General features: G+C 36.1%; 1 protein-coding gene across 2 annotated transcripts in view; it reads right to left on the bottom strand.

The window, feature by feature from the left end:
• Window positions 1–18,837, bottom strand: part of ZNF385B (zinc finger protein 385B) — a 320,608-nt gene that overhangs the window by 53,793 nt on the left and 247,978 nt on the right. The window contains exons 3-4 of one of the 2 annotated variants that reach the window (XM_032637584.1): window positions 9,526–9,564; window positions 5,406–5,516 (exon numbers count right to left, since the gene is read on the bottom strand). In XM_032637584.1, coding sequence (XP_032493475.1) covers window positions 5,406–5,516; window positions 9,526–9,564 — 150 coding nt within the window. The remainder of the gene's footprint in view (window positions 1–5,405; window positions 5,517–9,525; window positions 9,565–18,837) is intronic. The other variant, XM_032637583.1, reaches the window with a different exon arrangement.

Genomic DNA, 18,837 nt, shown 5'->3' with positions numbered 1-18,837 from the left:
ATGTTATTAAAGAAAATAAGGATGAGCATCTTCTTAATTCTTACATTAAAACGTAAAATAGGGTAATTATAAAATAATAAACTCTCCCCCCAAATAAAGAATGCTCAGTTTCAGAGCTCAGTTATGCAGATTACAGCACCATTACTAAACACTGAGAACATGTACATGTCACACTTGTGGATTTGCCATCCAGATTTTGTGGCTTTACTGCCCAGAGTCTAAGCATGACTCAGAAATTTAATTTCTTTCTCCATTATCAACAGAGCTTTTGAGTGGTGACAAGGAAGCCAGTGGTCACGTGCTCATGTGTGTACATCTGTCCATGCCCCTGTTAGTAAATACAAAGAAAATTAGTGACATCGAATAAAGCTCAATTCAAAGGTGAATCTGCTCCTAGAGCAATTCTGGGGTGTAGAAAGAAGACTGGCACACCTCTCCCCAGAAGACTGACAAAAATAAAAAATAAAACGTGTAGTCATTCTTTCTGAGTCTTACCTATTCCACCTGTAAGATGGAAGTGTTTATATCCTGTCCTTCTAAAGAAATACCATGGAAATGATTTTCAGTCATAGAGCTGGAATGGTCCTCCCAAAGATCATGTAGTCCATTTTAGGTTACATTACAGAGGAGGAAACTGAGGCCCACAGTAGTGAAGTGGTTTATCAAAGTTCAAAATTAGGATTTAAATCACATTCAAGGACTCTTAATCCAGTGTTTTACACTGTGCAGCCTTTCTATGTATGGAGTAATGAAATACAGAGCAGAAGACCTGGAATACGTTCTGAGAGGATCTAATAAGGTTAATCCTTGCGTGCTTTCATTCACACTGTTTACTAGTAAAAGTTGCTGCTAGACTCTGGAGTCTAGTATGTATAGGGCTTGGCATAAAATAGGAGCACAATAAATGCTAAGAAAATGAGTAAAGTTGTAAGGCAACATAGTATCTTTGGAGAGTTGTGGATTTAGAGTCAAGAGGCTCAAATTTATGTCCTACATCTGTATCTATTGGCTATGAGAATCTATGTTAACTCCAAAGATAAGAAACAATCTAAGTGTCCACCAATAAGGGACTAGTTAAGTAAACTATGGAACATCTACACATAGACTACTGTATTAGTTTTCTATTGCTGTACTAGCAAATTACCATAAACTCAGTGGCTTAAAACAACACACATTTATTATCTTACAGTTCTGGAATTCGGAAGTCCAACATGGGTTTCATTGGGCTGAAACCAAGGTGTCAGCAGGACTGCATTCTATTTTGGAGGCTCTAGGGGAAAATCAATTTCCTTGACTTTTCAACTTCTAGAAGCTTTCCACCCTTCAAACCAACCCCTTCTTACACCTTCAAACCAACAACGACCAGTCTAGTTGTTCTTATATCATATCACTCTAACTTCCTCTTTTGCCTCCCTCTTCTATTTTTAAGGGCCTTTGGGCCTGCAGGAAAATCCCAGATAATCTATTTTAAGGTCAGCTGATTAGTGCCCTTAATTCCATTTACTACCTTAATTCCCCTTTGCCATACAAGGTAATATAGTAAAAGAGTCCAGAGATTAGGATGTGAACATCTTTGCCTACCACATCTATAAAAAACAGTGAGGGGAGCTTGCTATGTTCTGATAGGGAAAATTCTCTAGGATATATTGTTATGTAAAACCAGTGCAGGGCAAAAAAAAGTGTGAATAGTATGCTACCTTGTATGTAGAAAAGGGAGGAGATTGAGTACATATTCAATCTCAATCTGCATAAACAGACCCAGGAAAGATAGGCAAGAAATATTAAAGTGGTTACAAGATAGACAGGGAAAGGCATGGAGGGTGGGAGGATGGGGAATAGGATGGGACAAGATTTTTCAATGTACCTTTTAAAATTAATTTGCTTTTTGGACCATGTATATTTTTTAAATTTTTTTTCGGTACACGGGCCTCTCACTGCTGCGGCCTCTCCTGCTGCAGAGCACAGGCTCCAGACACGCAGGCTCAGCAGCCATGGCTCACAGGCCCAGCCGCCCAGCGGCATGTGGGATCTTCCCGGACCGGGGCACAAACCCGTGTACCCTGCATCGGCAGGCGGACTCTCAACCACTGCGCCACCAGGGAAGCCCCAATATATATTTTTTTAATTCAAGGGATTCATAATTGCCTCAAAGTCCTTATTATTCACTTGATGGTCAAAACATTTTGCTTTAAAAAAAAAAAAACATTTTGCTTTGCAGAGCCTATCATAAACCTCGTTACTTTTCTTTAACTCTAACAGGCAGATCCTTATTGTCAGTGGCTTTGTATTAAGCTGTTCTCTAACATGACATTCATAGACTTCATGAAAGTCTCATCTTTTGCAAGATTTTTGCCATTTTACTTTGCGATCTCTTTGCATTGTATTATGAGATGTTTTCAGCATCAGGTATTGCTGCAGTGGGAATGCTAGAACCCAAATATGGAGCATGTCTTCTGGTGGTTATTCATTCTGTAAGTGGCCAGTTAAGCAGTGAGCATTTTCATTTTATATTTGTAAAGTTACAGAGACGTTAATTTCCCTATGTGACTGTATAAATTTGGATAATAAGTGGGCAAAATTTTTAAATATACTTGGATCTATTTCAGTATTTATTATTCTGTTTTTTCTTAAAAAAATCCTTCAATTATTATACCTTAAATCTAGTAGTAATATTATAGTTTAATATATCTAGTAGGTATGTCTCTATGATTAATTAGTCTTCAACTTACAAAATATTTCACGATTCCTATCACATTGCATTTTTTTCTAGTCAGGTTTACTGAGGTACACTTTACATACAGTAAAATTACTTTTTAGGTATTGAGTTCTATGAGTTTTGAAAAACAAAAACAGTTGTGTAACTACCACAACGATGAAGATTTCAAATATTTACATCACCCAAAAAAGTTCCCTCATGCCCCTTGGTGATCAATGACCCAACCCCACCCTCAGACGCTGCTAATTACGGGTCTGATTTCTGTCCCCACAGTATTGTGTTTGGCAAAAGTTTTATAAGTGTAACCATACAGTGTATAGTCTTTGTGTCCAACTTATTTCATTTAGCATACTGCCTTTGAGATTCATCCATGTTGTGGGGTGTATTGGTACATCATTTCTTTTGTTGCTGAGTAGTATTCCATTGTATGGCTATACCACAGTTTGTTTATCCATTCATCAGTTGATAGACATTAGGATCAATTTCAGTCTGGGGCAATTATGAATAAAGCTACTATAAAAGACACATGTGTATGAACATATGTTTTCATTTCTCTTGGATAAATACCTAGAAGTGGGATTGCTGGGTTGTATGGGAAACGTATCTATAACATTATAAAATTTCTTATAAATAGCTACCAAACTGTTTTCTAAAGGACCTGCACCATTTCGTATTTCCAACAACAATGAATGGGAATTCCAGTTGCTCCTCATCCTTGCCACTTGGTAATATCAATTTATTTAATTTTCATCATTTTAATAGGTATAGTAGTGTCTGATTGTGGTTTGCATTTCCTTAATGGCTAATGATGTTGAGCATTGTTTTACATATTTATCTGTCATTCATATTTCTTCTCTGGTAAAGTGCTTATTCAAATCTTTTGCCCATTTATTATTTATTATTGAGTTGTAAGTTATTTAAATATTCTGCATACAAGGCATGTGTTTTACAAATATTTTCTCCCAGTCTGTAGCTTTTCTTTTCAATTTCTTAACAGTATGATAGTGTCATTTGAAGAGTAGTTTTTAATTTTGATGAAGTCTAATATATAAGCATTTTTATAATTCATATTTTTGTTTCTTAAGAAACCTTTGCCTAACTCAAGGTCACATAAATTTTCTCCTATGTTTTCTTCTAGAAGTTTTATAGTTTTAAGTTTATAGTTTTATATATATATATATATATATATATATATATGATCTATTTGAAATAACTTTTATATTTTGTGTGAAGTACCAGTCAAGGTTCTTTTTTTAAATTTACAAGTGGATATCCAATTGCACTATTTGTTGCAAAGATTAGCCTTTCTCCATTGAACTGTCTTTGCAGGTTTATTGAAGATCAACTGACCGTATAGGTGCAGGTCTATTCTATTCTATTGATTAATATGTCTACTGTTTTTTCACCAGTATTGCAGTCTTGATTACTATAGGTTTTATAGTAAGTATTACAATCAAGAAGCATAAGTTCTCAAACTTTGTTCTTTCCTAAAAAACATTTTGGCTATTATAGGGCTTTTCTTTTCTATGTATATTTAAGAAATAGCTTGGCATTTTCCACAAAAAAGCAAAGCCTTCTAGGATTTTTATCTGGGTTGTGCTGGGTCTATAGATCAATCTGGGGAGAAATGACATCTTAACAATAATGAGACTTTGAATGAATTGGTACTACATATTTCTCAATTTATTTAGGAACATTTTAATTCTTGAATAAGGAATTTGAGAAAGATTTTATCAGGTGCCCAAAAAAGTTATTGGATGTTTGGTTGAAATTGCATTAAATATACTTTTATAAATCATGAAAAGCATATCTCCTCTTTTCCAATGACTATAATTTTCATTATGTTTCCTGTGTAGAATTATCAAAGTATCATTTAATGGATATTCAAACAAAAATATTTATTATTTTAGTATTTCCAAAACTCATGAATCATATAATACACTCTTGGCAAAATGACTTCTACTGTGAAGTAACTTGGGAAATATCACATACAATATGCAGCCGCCAGATTCAGATTTGCATTGCTCATTGGCTTTACTTGGTCATTGGGTATTATAAATATTCTAATATTATTTATTTTGATTTTATGTTATTTTATTCTACATTTTAAAATCGACTTTCATAAAATATTGATTTGTACCCTTTTCTTGTTATCATTTTTCTTAACAGGATGGTTATGCTTGCCAGATAAAATAATTTACAAAGCTTTCCCTGTATTTCCATAGTCTGGGAAAATATAAATTGTATAATAAACTATTCTCTCAGGTATTTAATATGATTTGGCACACACACATATAACGTGACACTTGTTATCAAGAGTAATAACAATGGTTTTCTTCAACATTCATTGCATTTTTTTCATATTTTCATTGCATTTTAAACTTTTAAAAATATTTTCTGCTATTCAAGTATTTTTGAAAAGTAAATATAACTGGTGGGATTAAGTGTAAAATGGTATAGGTGAGACTGATTACATAGAGAAATCCTTGATTTTTGACATTAGCCACTCTGTTGTTCAAGTTTCTAATGCTGAATCCAAATCCCTTGAAAATCTAGCACACTGAAATAAGTGGGCCATCAATTGGAGGGGCTGCTAGAGAGTATGTAAATACAAAGAGATGTACATATTCAGAACAATCAGACTTAGAGCTTGACAGACTACAGAGCGCAATGAAAAGGTGATACTCACATCCGAGTTAAAGCGAAGCTGACAGACATTACAAGAAATAACTTGTTTCTTCTTTGGGGGAATGGACACTCCAAATGTGTGGTTAATGACTGCTTTTTGCACAGGATCCATCTAAAGAGCAAATGATAAAATAGTCAATTTATAACTTCAAAGGATAGATAATAGTGTGCGCAAGTAAAAGTAACTGTATTATTCCTTAACGTTTTAACTTTTAGTTCCCAAACAAGGATAATAAAGACTCTCATTCGATAGTAATGTACTTATTTCCAGGAATTAAAAATAGAAACAAAAAAATTGGTTCGAAATCGTAACACAAAAAAATCACAGGAGAATCACCACATTTCAAGAAATCTTATATCTATATAAGAAACCTTGAAAAACCTTAAAAGAATCATAGAACAAGAAAACTTAAGATCTAAAGATCAGGGTTAAAATTAACTTGTTAATGTTTTCCCTATGTGAGGTAATAAACTTAAGATGGTCTGAAATGATTTCAATGACGACTGTTACAGATGTATATAAGTTTCTTAGTTTTTTATTTGAGGCAAAGTCATAAATGACAGGCTTTATCACAACACAGAAAACGTTGACCTTTATTTTAAAATAATTTATTATTGTTCATGTACTCTAGATATTCATTCTACTGGAAATGCATGTCACTCAAATGCCTATAATAGATTGGTTAATATGCAACCCCTGCTTAAATACTGATCAAGTAAAGTTTTGACTTATAACCTGTGACTTTCTCTCTTTGGTTTGCATTTACCATAAACAGTCAGAGAAATATACAGTGATACCATAGAAAAAGTATGCCACAAAGCCATGAAAGTATTTGGAAAATGAAAGAACACTATCTGTAGAGCCTATAAAAAGAGAGACACAGCAGTGATTCTCTTGTGTACTCCAGATAATAATCTCCAGCATTAATGTCAGACAACTGGCAGTTCAAAAAACAATGACGAACAAAGCATAACTTATAAACAGATGTAACATGAACAAGGACAGATCCATTGACACCATTGTCTAGGAAATCTCCAGAGGTTAGAATTTAGGACTGGATTAGTTGATGATATTTGGTAGAGAGGGGAAATGAATACTATCCCTGATGAGGCGTATGAATCAACAAAGTGCAAAATCAGCAGTTAGAAGAACTTAAATACATTAGAAAAGAGGGTGGATTACAGAATTATTGAACAGTAAAGTAGCCTCTTTTTTTTGCTACAAGTTTAAGTGAGATGACAGGACAGTGTATTCCCACTATAAAGAAAAGTTATGTGGTTTGGAACGCTTAAAAAAGTCAAAGAGGGGAGTTTTCTGGAGTGATAGAACTATTTTATATCTTGACTGTAGTGGTGGTTACACAAACTTATACATGTGTTGAAATTCAAAGAACTATGCACATTCCCAAAAAGTCAATTTTATGTATGATAACTTAAGAAGTGAAAAAGAAAAAACTGTTAAGAGTATTATGTTTAACTACTTTGGGATTGACATATATACACTACTATGTATAAAATACATAACTAATGAGAACCTACTGTATAGCACAGGGAACTCTATTCAGTGTTCTGTGGTGACTTACATAGGAAGGAAATCCAAAAAAGAGGGGATATATGTATACATATAGCTGATTCACTTTGCTGTACAGCAGAAACTAACCCAACATTATAAAGCAACTATACTCTAAGAAAAATTTTTTAAAAATTTAACCACTAAATGTAAAATATTATTACTAGAAAATCTGGGGATTTGTTTTGCTCAAGGTTGTAATTGATTGTATTAAATTTTATTAAATGAGAATTTTAAAAAAAACCCTCTATGGGCAAAGAAAATCTCAAAAGATCAGAAAATAAAACCTTAGTTCACTTTCTTACTAACAAGTGCATACACTTAAAGTCTCATCCATTTGCAAAACATGAACCTGTACTTTCTGATCTACTAGAGATGGCAAATCAGTTTGGACAGGCTTAAAAATAAAATAGCCTAACTATATTGGCAGGATGGAAAAACTACACTGTTTTGCAAAGTTAAAAAAATGAGAGCATTTTATTGAGATATTTTCTGTTCTCAGGCTCTAAAAAAATACATCTAGTGATGTGTGAACTATATAAGATAAAAGTATATGAATATTTCCTAATCATATTTTCTGCATGCCACTTTTATTATTTTTGCCGTATCTATATACTATTGTATATGTTATTATTCACTTAACATTTTTTCTTTAAAGCAAATTAAAATAGACTTTTAAAAAACAGCAGCAATATGCATGAAAACATAGTATTAATGTATATCCTTTCCTATTACTCATTTCAAAAGTATATTGAAAGTTACCATTAAAAATTAAAACTTCCATCATCTAAAATAAATGCACTATCCTAGTTATTCCCATACTGCAATATGGAAACATAGACAAAAATACATCTACAAAAATTTAGCTCCAAATTTTTAGTAAACAAAGATATCTGTTGAGAGCTCCAACACAACCCTTGGATATAAACATTCTCTTTACATTTTTTTTTTTTTTTTTTTTTTGCGGTACGCGGGCCTCTCACTGCTGCGGCCTCTCCCATTGTGGAGCACAGGCTCCGGATGCGCAGGCCCAGCGACCACGGCTCACGGGCCCAGCCACTCCGCAGCACGCGGGATCCTCCCGGACCGGGGCACGAACCCGTGTCCCCTGCATTGGCAGGCGGACTCTCAACCACTGCGCCACCAGGGAAGCCCCTCTCTTTACATTTTTGAAATTGTTAGCTGCCTACATAACTTTTCAAGTAACCCCTGATACAAATTTGTCTACTCAAATCTCACATTTGTACCCTACCAGCCTGAAAATACTGTTTATGTTCCCCAAGGCTGAACATTCTCTTCCTGAAAGGTGAGTTGTGGCTGAGCACCCCCAATACTAAGGCAGGCAAGTTCCCAGCCATCTGCTCCATGAAAAGCAAACTAAGGAGGTTCCTTCAAGAAACTCTTAACTAGAATCGACTTCTCTACTTTACACATATAATCCTACTTGTCCTCATAAAACACAGTCCTTTTACCCCCTTCCTTGTCACCTGTCATTAACTCCTGCTGCCTTTACATCCTTTGAATGACTTACCACTAATCATATGAAAATTTTATCTTCCATGTTTCTCACTTGGAAAAATTTTTTCTATTTTCCACTTGATTCTCTATTTTGTTATAGGTATTTCAAGAAAAGGTCTACTTTTTTCTAAATCTTGTTTATCTTTCTCTGTTTATCATAGAATTATATAATTATACTTCTTATTCAAATGTCACTTGGGAGAACATGATTTAGTTGAAAGAAGACTTTAAATGGTATAAGAAAGAACATTCCATTGGCCAATTCATCTGATATCTTGAAACAGACACTGCCCAGCTGATGTTTTGAGTATATGCCACCTGATGCAGTAACTACAAATACCTGGGTCATTTCAGTGGGGTCCATAATTAGCAATAACATAGAAAAGGCTTTCAGATCTTTCTCTTTTTTAAAAGTATAAAGTAGTAAAATCCTGAATTTTTTTCTTGTAGCATTCCTACAATACTCTAAAAATTAGATAAAAATAATAAATATGATGTTAATTTATATTAACTTAAATTTTTTTCTCCACTAATGCAAAATCAGTTTTCTCTAATCATAATGAGATATGTATAACTAAATCAATGGCAAGTCTTTTATTCAATCACCAATTTTCAGGATGAATAAAACAATCAAGATGAATAAAAACATTCTCATAAACCCTAAAATGGGATAAATATATGTGATTCAATTTAGTATAGTCAAAACTATATATCTATACCATAATGATTTCATATGTAGAGTACTCAGCAAAATTATTGGAGGTACTACAATTATACAACGAACTCTTGAAGTTTTAAAGATTTTAATAAAGATGTTTGAAGTGTTTTTAAACATTTTTATTAAAATGTTTATATCACTTTTAAATAAACAATTGCCTTGTTAAATACTCAGATTAGGTCATACTAGTTCACACTGCACAAGAAAGCTGTCTGTGGATTGAGAAGATTGTTTCACTGGTAAACAATGCTAAAAAAAGCTTTTCTTTAAGGAAAAAAACCCTACCACATAGCTCTAGCTACCAATATTCCTTACCTGGCAGAATTTATTGGTCCCAAATAAGCCTCTTCTTTTCTAAAAAAGTAAAAGTCAGAAGTAGTCATCTGGAATTTGGAGGCTAGCAAGCACATTCACACAAAATTTTTAAAAATCCATTTTCCTTGCTCATCTCTGATTAAAAAGCCTGAAATGCTTACTAACTAAAAAGCAGCAAGAGTTAACACTTTTGCTAATGAAAGTCATGTAGAAATGAAAAACAAAACCTATTAGTGCAATTAACTGGTAGGTAATAAAAATGAAAGATGGGGTTGTGGCTTTTACCAGGAATTGAGGAGATGATTGCAGGCTATGTATGGACAAATTAACTATTCTATTACAGTACTTATAAAAGGAATTAATGAAGGTGGCTTTATCACACCATCTATTATATTTTCAATATCAAAATAAGAACAAACAGATATCTTGATGTATTCACCAAGTTTATGGAACTACAAATCTGTGTGAGTTCTTTTTAAAAGATCTACTTTCACTGAGTATTCCAAAAAGTAATTTATATCCGCACAGAGTAAGCAATCATATAAAAACACATGCAGTTGCAAATAAAACCTAGCCACAGGGAAAGGAAACGCAGTGCAGCACTTCACTAAGGTCAGGATGACGACTATGGGCGGGTAGGGAATCTAAGGTAGGGACGACATGATCAAATGATAGTACTAGATGACATTTATATTTGAGATAACTTTCCTAGATGGAATTTTAGGCAAAGAAAATAAAATTACAAACCTTTCTCAATAATTTTCAAGGGGATGAAGTTCGAATTGTATTCTTGTAAGAGTCTTACAATGACTTCACTACCCATCCAGTGGGGCTGGGTGTGGGAGTAAACCAAGCACCACTCAATTAAAAAGCAAAAAAGACTGCTCAAGAATGATACAAGTCTTTCTTATATGTGGCTGGGTAGCCATAATATTCTTAAAGATGAGGACATTTCATCTTAAGCTTAGCTATCTGCTTTAACCAACATTCTAAAAAGCATTTGGTCACCACTTATACAATACAGTAGGCAATACTAGCTTTTCTACTAAACAGAAGTAGAAACCAGGTTTTTGACTTTAAAAAGTTAAAGATCAATCATGCAACAAACATTTCTGGAGGCCTAATACGTTTCAGACATTGTCCCAGATTAGATGGGGTAGGATGAGTCAAACACAAGAAAGGACATTATTGTAAACGCTAAAAAGTGAAAAAGGATGGCGATTAAGCAAAACACTGAGGCACGAGAAAGCACATAAAGGTCTGTCCCCTCTTGCCTCACCCCTACTTTAGACTTTCCCCCCCTTTTCTGATTTTCTCACAATTCAAGCATCCAGGATCCTCCCTTTAACAGTGACATCAATGTGTTATCCTCCTGGGGTATTTGCCTTTTAATTCCTTTCTCTAGCTGTGTAATTATAATAATAAACATCTTAATAACAGCAGCTTAGATTTAGAGCTCTCACCATGTGCCAGGAACTATACTACGGGATTATCTAGTGTACTCTCCACCATCACATGAGGCAGATACCATTTTTATCCTCCTTTTACAAATGAGGAATCCGAGGCTTTGAGAGGTTTAATAACTTCTCACCCTCAAGTTCGTAGGTCTGAAGCCAGGAGTCAAACTCAGGCGAGAGTCTCTCCCCCAACTCTTCCCTGCTAACAGACCACCAAGCAGGGATGCTGGGTATCATGTGTGGCACTGCTGTAGAGTGTGAGAAATGGGAAGAAAGGAGGAGTGTTCCTAGAATTTCTGCAGCCTGGAGGGCAGCTGTCTAGTCAAGCTACACATAAGGCCTATTGGTGGCTTTTTTTTTTATGTATTTTTTTTCTATTTCTATTTTTTTTTTAATTTATTTATTTTTGGCTGCGTTGGGTCTTCGTTGCTGCACCTGGGCTTTCTCTAGTTGCAGCGAGCGGGGGCTACTCTTCATTGCAGTGTGCAGGCTTCTCATTGCGGTGGCTTCTCTTGTTGCGAAGCACAGGCTCTAGGCACATGGGCTTCAGTAGTTGTGGCACGTGGGCTCAGTAGTTGTGGCATACGGGCTCTAGAGCGCAGGCTCAGTAGTTGTGGTGCACGGGCTTAGTTGCTCCGCAGCATGTGGGATCTTCCTGGGCCAGGGATTGAACCCGTGCCCCTGCATTGGCAGGTGGATTCTCAACCACTGTGCCACCAGGGAAGCCCCTACTTGGTGTTTAAGTAAAAGTTTCCTGGAGAAGTGAGTCTCAGTTTTTCTCTTTCTGACCGATTTATGCCCTTCTTAAGATAAGCCCATTTCTTCTTGGGTTACTTCAGGAAAGCCATAAATAAAAATTGGGGCTGCCCTGTCCTCCTTCCCTGTTGTAACTGTTGGGCTAGCACACAGAAAAAAAAGAAAGTTCCCGGAATACTTAGAGATTACACGTAGCAGGTGATGGTCATCACTTGCACCTGTCCTTGATTTCTGCAAAGCAGATCTCAGCTACTAAATCCTTGTGACTTAGGGCTTTCTGGAAGTTTGGCAAAGCATCAGTTTTTTAAACTGCAATATTGTAAAATTACAGTAGTACAAAAAGAATGACTATTTTTTCATCCCTTCCTTTTTCATTGTTGGACTTATGGAAAAGAGTGAGACAATAGGGTCTCATTAGAACTTCAAATATTCATGAAGTGACACTTTTAAAAGTGATAGCTTATGTCACTGAAGAGCAATATTTCTCTGAAGTTACTTCAAAAAAGGTTTTACCTTTTATATTTAAATGCTCTGACCACATACCTTTATTATTACTGTTTTACTTGTTTCAAATCCTTGAAAACTTAAATAGAAACAAAGCAGACACAACTGTTGCAAGACAAATTCCTTTTCTCAAAGAACAGGAAATACAAACAACTGCATATTGCTGGCAATGTTAGTTCAACCACACAACTCTGTACTGTTTTGGATTTCAAATCAGAAGTCTCAATAAAAATAAACCACATGAAACGTTACACTGGAGCTGCATGCTACTGTGAGACCTGCCTTTTTGCATCTGCAATATGTAAAAGTTGAGATTTGCCATCCTGCCACTGCTTTTCCTACCCAGAGCATCCTGACAGGGGTCCACCAGAATGCTATAACTGTCACTGAAAGGAAGACAAGTGACATGCCACGTTCTCCACAGACTGTTGATTCAATCAAGTGCCATATTTAGCTCTTTGCTAAAACCACACATTGGCTGTGACTTGGAAAGAAAATCAGCTGTGCCCCTGTACCGGCAGGGATACCATTACTCCACCAGAAAGTTAACCAGAAATGGCATAAAGGCTAAAATAACATGCACTTAAGAAAATAATAGGTCACATTGATCTAAGTCTCAGATCCAATAAAGCTATTATTATATTATTACTACTACTATTTTATCAAAATGTTGTAGACCTTTACATATTTTGAGACTGGTTCACAATTAGAAGGATCTGATTGCTGCAGAAACTAAGTGGGATCCCGGGATCCCTTTCCAGAGCCTCCCTCATACTGGTCAAAAATCCCTGTAGAGGGCTTCCCTGGTGGCGCAGTGGTTGAGAGTCCACCTGCTGATGCAGGGGACACGGGTTCATGCCCCGGTCCGGCTGGGCCCGTGAGCCATGGCCGCTGAGCCTGCGCGTCCGGAGCCTGTGCTCCACAACGGGAGAGGCCACAGCAGGGAGAGGCCTGCATACCGCAAAACAAACAAAAAATCCCTGTAGAAAATATAAGTGCAGTCTGCCCAGAGATTTGAAGCAACCAAACAGAGTAGAGCATAGATTAGAATTTCATTTTCTTTTCTTTCCTTTCTTTTTTTCCTTTAAAATGAATTTAGAAAGTTTGATACCTTTCACTCAAATTCCATATTGCCAGGCCTTCTTTGAAAAGCTCTGGGATTCATCAAATAAGCGTTATATATTCCACTGACAAAAAGAATGACTAGAATAAGGAAAAAACACCCTGGGATCTATTTTGAAGATCTATTTTGAAAGGAAACTAAAGTGCATTTTCCAGTAGTTTTTTGGGAGAAATTCCACCTTGGTTTCATTTCTAGAAGAATAAAAAAGAAACATATACAGAATGTTAGAGATGTGTGTTTCTGCCATAAAGTAATGCCTTCTTTCTAGAGCACTCTGATAATAAAAAGTGCAACCTTTTTAGAGATTATTTCATATCAACTTAGACAGTTCTGTCCTTGGGAATTTTTGCTCCTTTCCAACACATCACACTTTTATAAATGTATAATTTTCAATTTGCACAAACACTGTATTTTATTGAAAATTGATTCATTTAACAATAGTTTATTAAATGGTTATCATGCACTGTTTTAGGAGCTGGACATACAGTAGAGAACAAGCCTTCAAAAATACAACATTCTACTTGGGGAGACCTATATAGGTATCCCCTGCTTTTTGAAAGTCTGCTTTACGCCACTTGGTTTTATCAAAGACCTACATTAGTACCTGTTTTCACTAACTGAAAGAAATCCCAAGAGAATTTTTGCTTTTATGAAAAAAGTTGAAAAATGAAAATAGCATTCAGCATTTCTTTTGTGCGAACCTTTATAGAGGCAGTGCGCATCTCAAGCAGTGACAGTGGCACCACCAAGCTCCTTCCCGGGAAACTACACTGAGCATCTCAGGATCAAGCCGCCATAGCTTTGAACTGTGTGTGTGAGCATCTATTCTTTATCTGGATTTATTTTGTGCATCCATTAGCAAGACGTATCCTAAACTAATTGCTTCTTCACTTCACAACATTTCTACTTAGGAAAAATGTCATAGGAATTCTCCATTTTGGGATAGTGGGGGAAACCTGTATATCTAAAGTTATAAATAAGGTATTTTCAGAGTGTTTTAAGTACTATGAAAAAAATAAAACAGGAGAATGGGAAAGAAACACAATTTTACCATGGACAATTCCTAAAAACATTTTCGTTGTCTTGATACAACTTTGACTCTGATACTTTCACATGTAAAACCATACTAAGTATGTAAAGATAAGGACATTATCCTATGATTTAGATAGTTGATACAGAATTCGGAATCATATCACTGGTAAAAACTGTAAAGGGCATGCTCTTTGGCTTTCAAAGCCATCTATGAGATCTCCACAGAGGATTTTCTTCAACTACCACGTCCCAAGACAACAACTGGGACACCACTCACAGCCACCACTATCATCATGTCTTTAAAGAGAAAGGGAAACTAAAGTGATCTGTTTTTGGAAGTTCTCTAAGGATGAGTGCTTAGCGCTAGATGCATCTTACCTGGAGACCTTCCTAGTGGGTTTCTGGTACAATGTGGTTGGCCTGGTAGTTTTTAGTGAATAACCAAAATACCCATGAGTTACTTCTCTGTTTTTTAAATAAGTACATATTTTGGCTAAGCTCTAGCAGTTTTTTGTGAAGATATCATATGAAAATAATGTTTTTCACTTTTAACACTTTTAGAACTTTAAAGAGTTACCAAATGGTACAAGCAAAGAAGCTGAAAGGAAAGCAGGGGGTGGTTTCACCATCCCCCCCCCCCCTTTAGTGGAAAACCAGCTTAACACTTTGATGGATAATTTTTAAATTGTTCTAAGTAGAAGGAATAAATTTTAAGTTCTTTTTCAGACAGTAGTTATTTTGTTAACGGGAGATGCCCTAAGATTAGACCCGCACACCTTACTGAAGCCGAATGTCTAACTCTGACAGTAGATCCTTGTATGTAATCATATGGTCAGTGCAAATGTAAAATGTTCCATTTTCCTGGCTGGCTCTACATGCCTGGTGATTTTCCATGCTGCCAGGGATCAAGAGTGATGTAGCAAAGCTGTAGTTATGCCGCTGGGTAATTTAAGAAGCCACATCAAAGAGCATTTCAAAAAGTTCAGTTTAACAAATAAGACTTTCAGCTTACGTCTGCAATGGGTATGAGACTTAACTGAAGGTTCACTCATACCGTACTACACGGACACACACATACCCAGCAACATTTTGGGTGTTGATATTCCTATTGAAACATTAGATGAGTAAACTTAAGAATTGAAATTCAGTGGCATATGTAACCATATTCAGGTTAAAAATGTATTTTGGAAGGTCTAATTGGTTAATATGATGTATTAAGGGAGCCCAGCCTATGCTCAATTCCAATTCAGGTGCTCATTTCAATGTAGGGAAAAGGCATTAAGGTATGAGCTAAACTATACCTCCTAAGGAAATCCAGTCCTTTTCTTTCTTTGCTTTCATTCTTGAACAAGAAATGCTTAGATATGACTGGAAACCATGAGGAAAGAGAGGTGTTTTTCCATCAGGACACAAAGAAAGTTCTTGAAAGGATTTTCATTTTATGTTTACTATTTGATGTTCCTATAACTAATTTTTGGCCAATGCATGCATACAGATTTGAAAGATCAGTAACAACTGTCAAACGCAAGGTAACAAAAAGTTTCTATAAAATTATTCGATGCACTTTTGAAAGAATATGAGAAAAGTTACAAAATTTTTAAGAAAGATGAAAAACTACCTGGAAGAGAATTAATAAGAATTTAGCTCTATTCTGAATTTTAATAGCATAGAAGAAGAAATGAAATGATGACAAATACTATTAATATTTTTTTTCTGTGGAAAAGTTACTACCTTCAAAGTATTTATACTTTATATTTCTCAATGAGGTATATTCATATTTCAAAAATACCAAGAGCCCAAGGCGTACATAGGTGACAATAAACTCTCTCATCCAAAGAAAAACACTATTTAGAGTGATAAGTACAGGAACTGGATTCACCAAGAGAATCTAAAATAAATGAGTTAGGTGTTACCTATGTTTTATTTAGTATTTTGTTACCTCAGGGTGAAATAAAACAAGAAATAAACGATTTCAGGAATATGGACTGAAGTATAGGTTTTCAATAGATGTGCAAAATACTAAACAAGATAGAGATTCATTTGAGGACAGCTTATGAGAACTGATTCTTCTACAGGACATTGAAAGAAGACACACATCCTGAGGTTTGGAAGGATAGGCTAGTGTCTTATATAGAACACAGTCACCTACTTCTTGGCCTTTCCTGTTTTTCTTTTTAAAATAGTGGCTTGAAAACAACCCCCAAACTTGGTTCCAGGATTAAATTTCCATAACAAAATTCAGAGCCAGAGATAAGTTTGAGAAATATCTTTTTAAAAAACTAGAACTTGGGCTTCCCTGGTGGCGCAGTGGTTGAGAGTCTGCCTGCCAATGCAGGGGACGTGGGTTCGTGCCCCGGTCCGGGAAGATCCCATATGCCGCGGAGCGGCTGGGCCCCTGAGCCATGGCCGCTGAGCCTGCGCGTCCAGAGCCTGTGCTCCGCAATGGGAGAGGCCACAACAGTGAGAGGCCCGCGTACCGCAAAAAAAAAGTAAAAGAAAACTAGAACTTTTTGTTCTTTAGGAGGAGAAAAAGGCATACAAATAACCAAAGACTACTTGCTGATGCTTATGAATGTAGCTTTTAAAAATTATTGGTGCTAAGTCTCCAAATCTAAGTAGTGATAAATTTTCCTATTTTCTGGGAAATGGGCTAAAAAAAAATGTCACAAGGGCTTTCTAAGAGACTAGAGAAGTAATGAGCTTTCTTGATTTAAAAATCAATACACCTGCTGAACAGCCAAATGCATTAACTGACATCCTTTCAAAACCATTCTGTCAAAGCTAAGTTTGAAAGGCTGTTCAGTAACTAATCAGATATATCCTGATGCTGAGGCAAAACAGGTCCGTGACACAAATTAAAAAGGCTTAAGATGAAAAGAAAACCCCACTAGGCAGGAAGAATTGCAAAATTGGAAAACTGGACCTGTTTGGATATATTCTTCATGCTGTAAAGCAAAGTAGAAATGAAGTGTTTTTTCCCCAGAGGACAACACATTCCTTAGTCTTGCACTCAGAAGAAACCTGACAGGTGAGGACTAAAAGGCTCAATGCAAGGCGGCAAATCTGGAATGCTCCAATACTAAGCATTGTGGGCTCTCCCATGCCACACTCTCATGACACAGCGGTACAATGTCAGAGATCGTCTACATTTTCAAACTGTTTTTTATTTGTTTTGAGTTTTAGAATCTTCCCCCCACCGCTCTACCCCCAAACAGAATCCTAACTGGAAATTCAATATAATAAAATGCTGAAAACAGGTCTGGTTAAAGCACGTAGGTAAGGTCTCAGTCTCACCAGCCTGATTTTAGTCCAACTTCCTCATGTGAAAGTGAGAAAAGATATGGAGAATTTTAGTAACCTGCTTGAGCCTCTTCAGCTAAGACCAGAACCCAGATCTCCTGTTATGGTTGCCAGATTGGCAAATAAAAATCTTTTTTTCAACATAAATGTATCAAATATTACATAGGATATTCTTGTAATAAAACTGATTTGTTGTTTATCTGAAATTCAACTTTAACTGGGCATCTTGCATTTCATCTGTGCCCTTCCCCCATCCCCATTCAAGGATGTCACTGCTCTCCCAACGTTGATTCTACTGGTCCTCCTTTTTCTTGCAGGCTTACCTGTCACACTTAACATTTTAAGTCTTTAATTAGGAAAGTGGTCCCTGAGTGGTTTTGCGGACAGGTGATATCAAAACCATTTTATGTTATATATTCACCTTACAATTGCCTTTTTGTATGGATGTATATGTGTATACATATCAACTCTTTTCAGCAAAAAAAACATTTTTGGGGCTTCCCTGGTGGCGCAGTGGTTGAGAGTCCGCCTGCCGATGCATAGGATGCGGGTTCGTGCCCCGGTCTGGGAGGATCCCACATGCCACGGAGCGGCTAGGCCCGTGAGCCATGGCCGCTGAGCCTGTGCGTTCGGAGCCTATGCTCCGCAATGGGACAGGCCACAACAGTGAGAGGCCCGCATACCCCCCCCCACACACAAAAAAACATTTTTGGTTCAACTCTGCATTTTTATTTTACAAAATATACCATACTTGTAAAATAAAATAAAGAGCTTTAATAAAGTGCCTTCCTCTGCTCTCTGGGGTGACAACTACTTTACTGAATGAGGCTCTGTTAATAAGGTACAGCTTGACATTTAACATTTATTCATTTGATTTATAATTATTTTTACGTGATTGCAAGGAGGCTATAGTTCAAACCAAAAATAGTTTAAACTGAACTGCTTTCCTCTCTTTTGAATTTGTAAGGAAATCTAGTCACTTCTGGGTAAAACTGTTTTATCTACCAAACTCATTTCAAATATACACAAAGCCCTTTCTGTCCCTGTATGTTCTGAGTAAAGCAATATATATGTATGAGAAAAGTGAATATAGCAAATGAAATCATCAAGTTAAAAATGTGCCCAGTTTGCTTATATTTT

The sequence above is a fragment of the Phocoena sinus genome, chromosome 7 (genome assembly GCF_008692025.1).
Source record: "Phocoena sinus isolate mPhoSin1 chromosome 7, mPhoSin1.pri, whole genome shotgun sequence".
Taxonomy (NCBI): domain Eukaryota; kingdom Metazoa; phylum Chordata; class Mammalia; order Artiodactyla; family Phocoenidae; genus Phocoena; species Phocoena sinus.
Note: the sequence above shows the minus strand (reverse complement) of the source record. Positions and strands in the feature narration are given on the sequence as shown.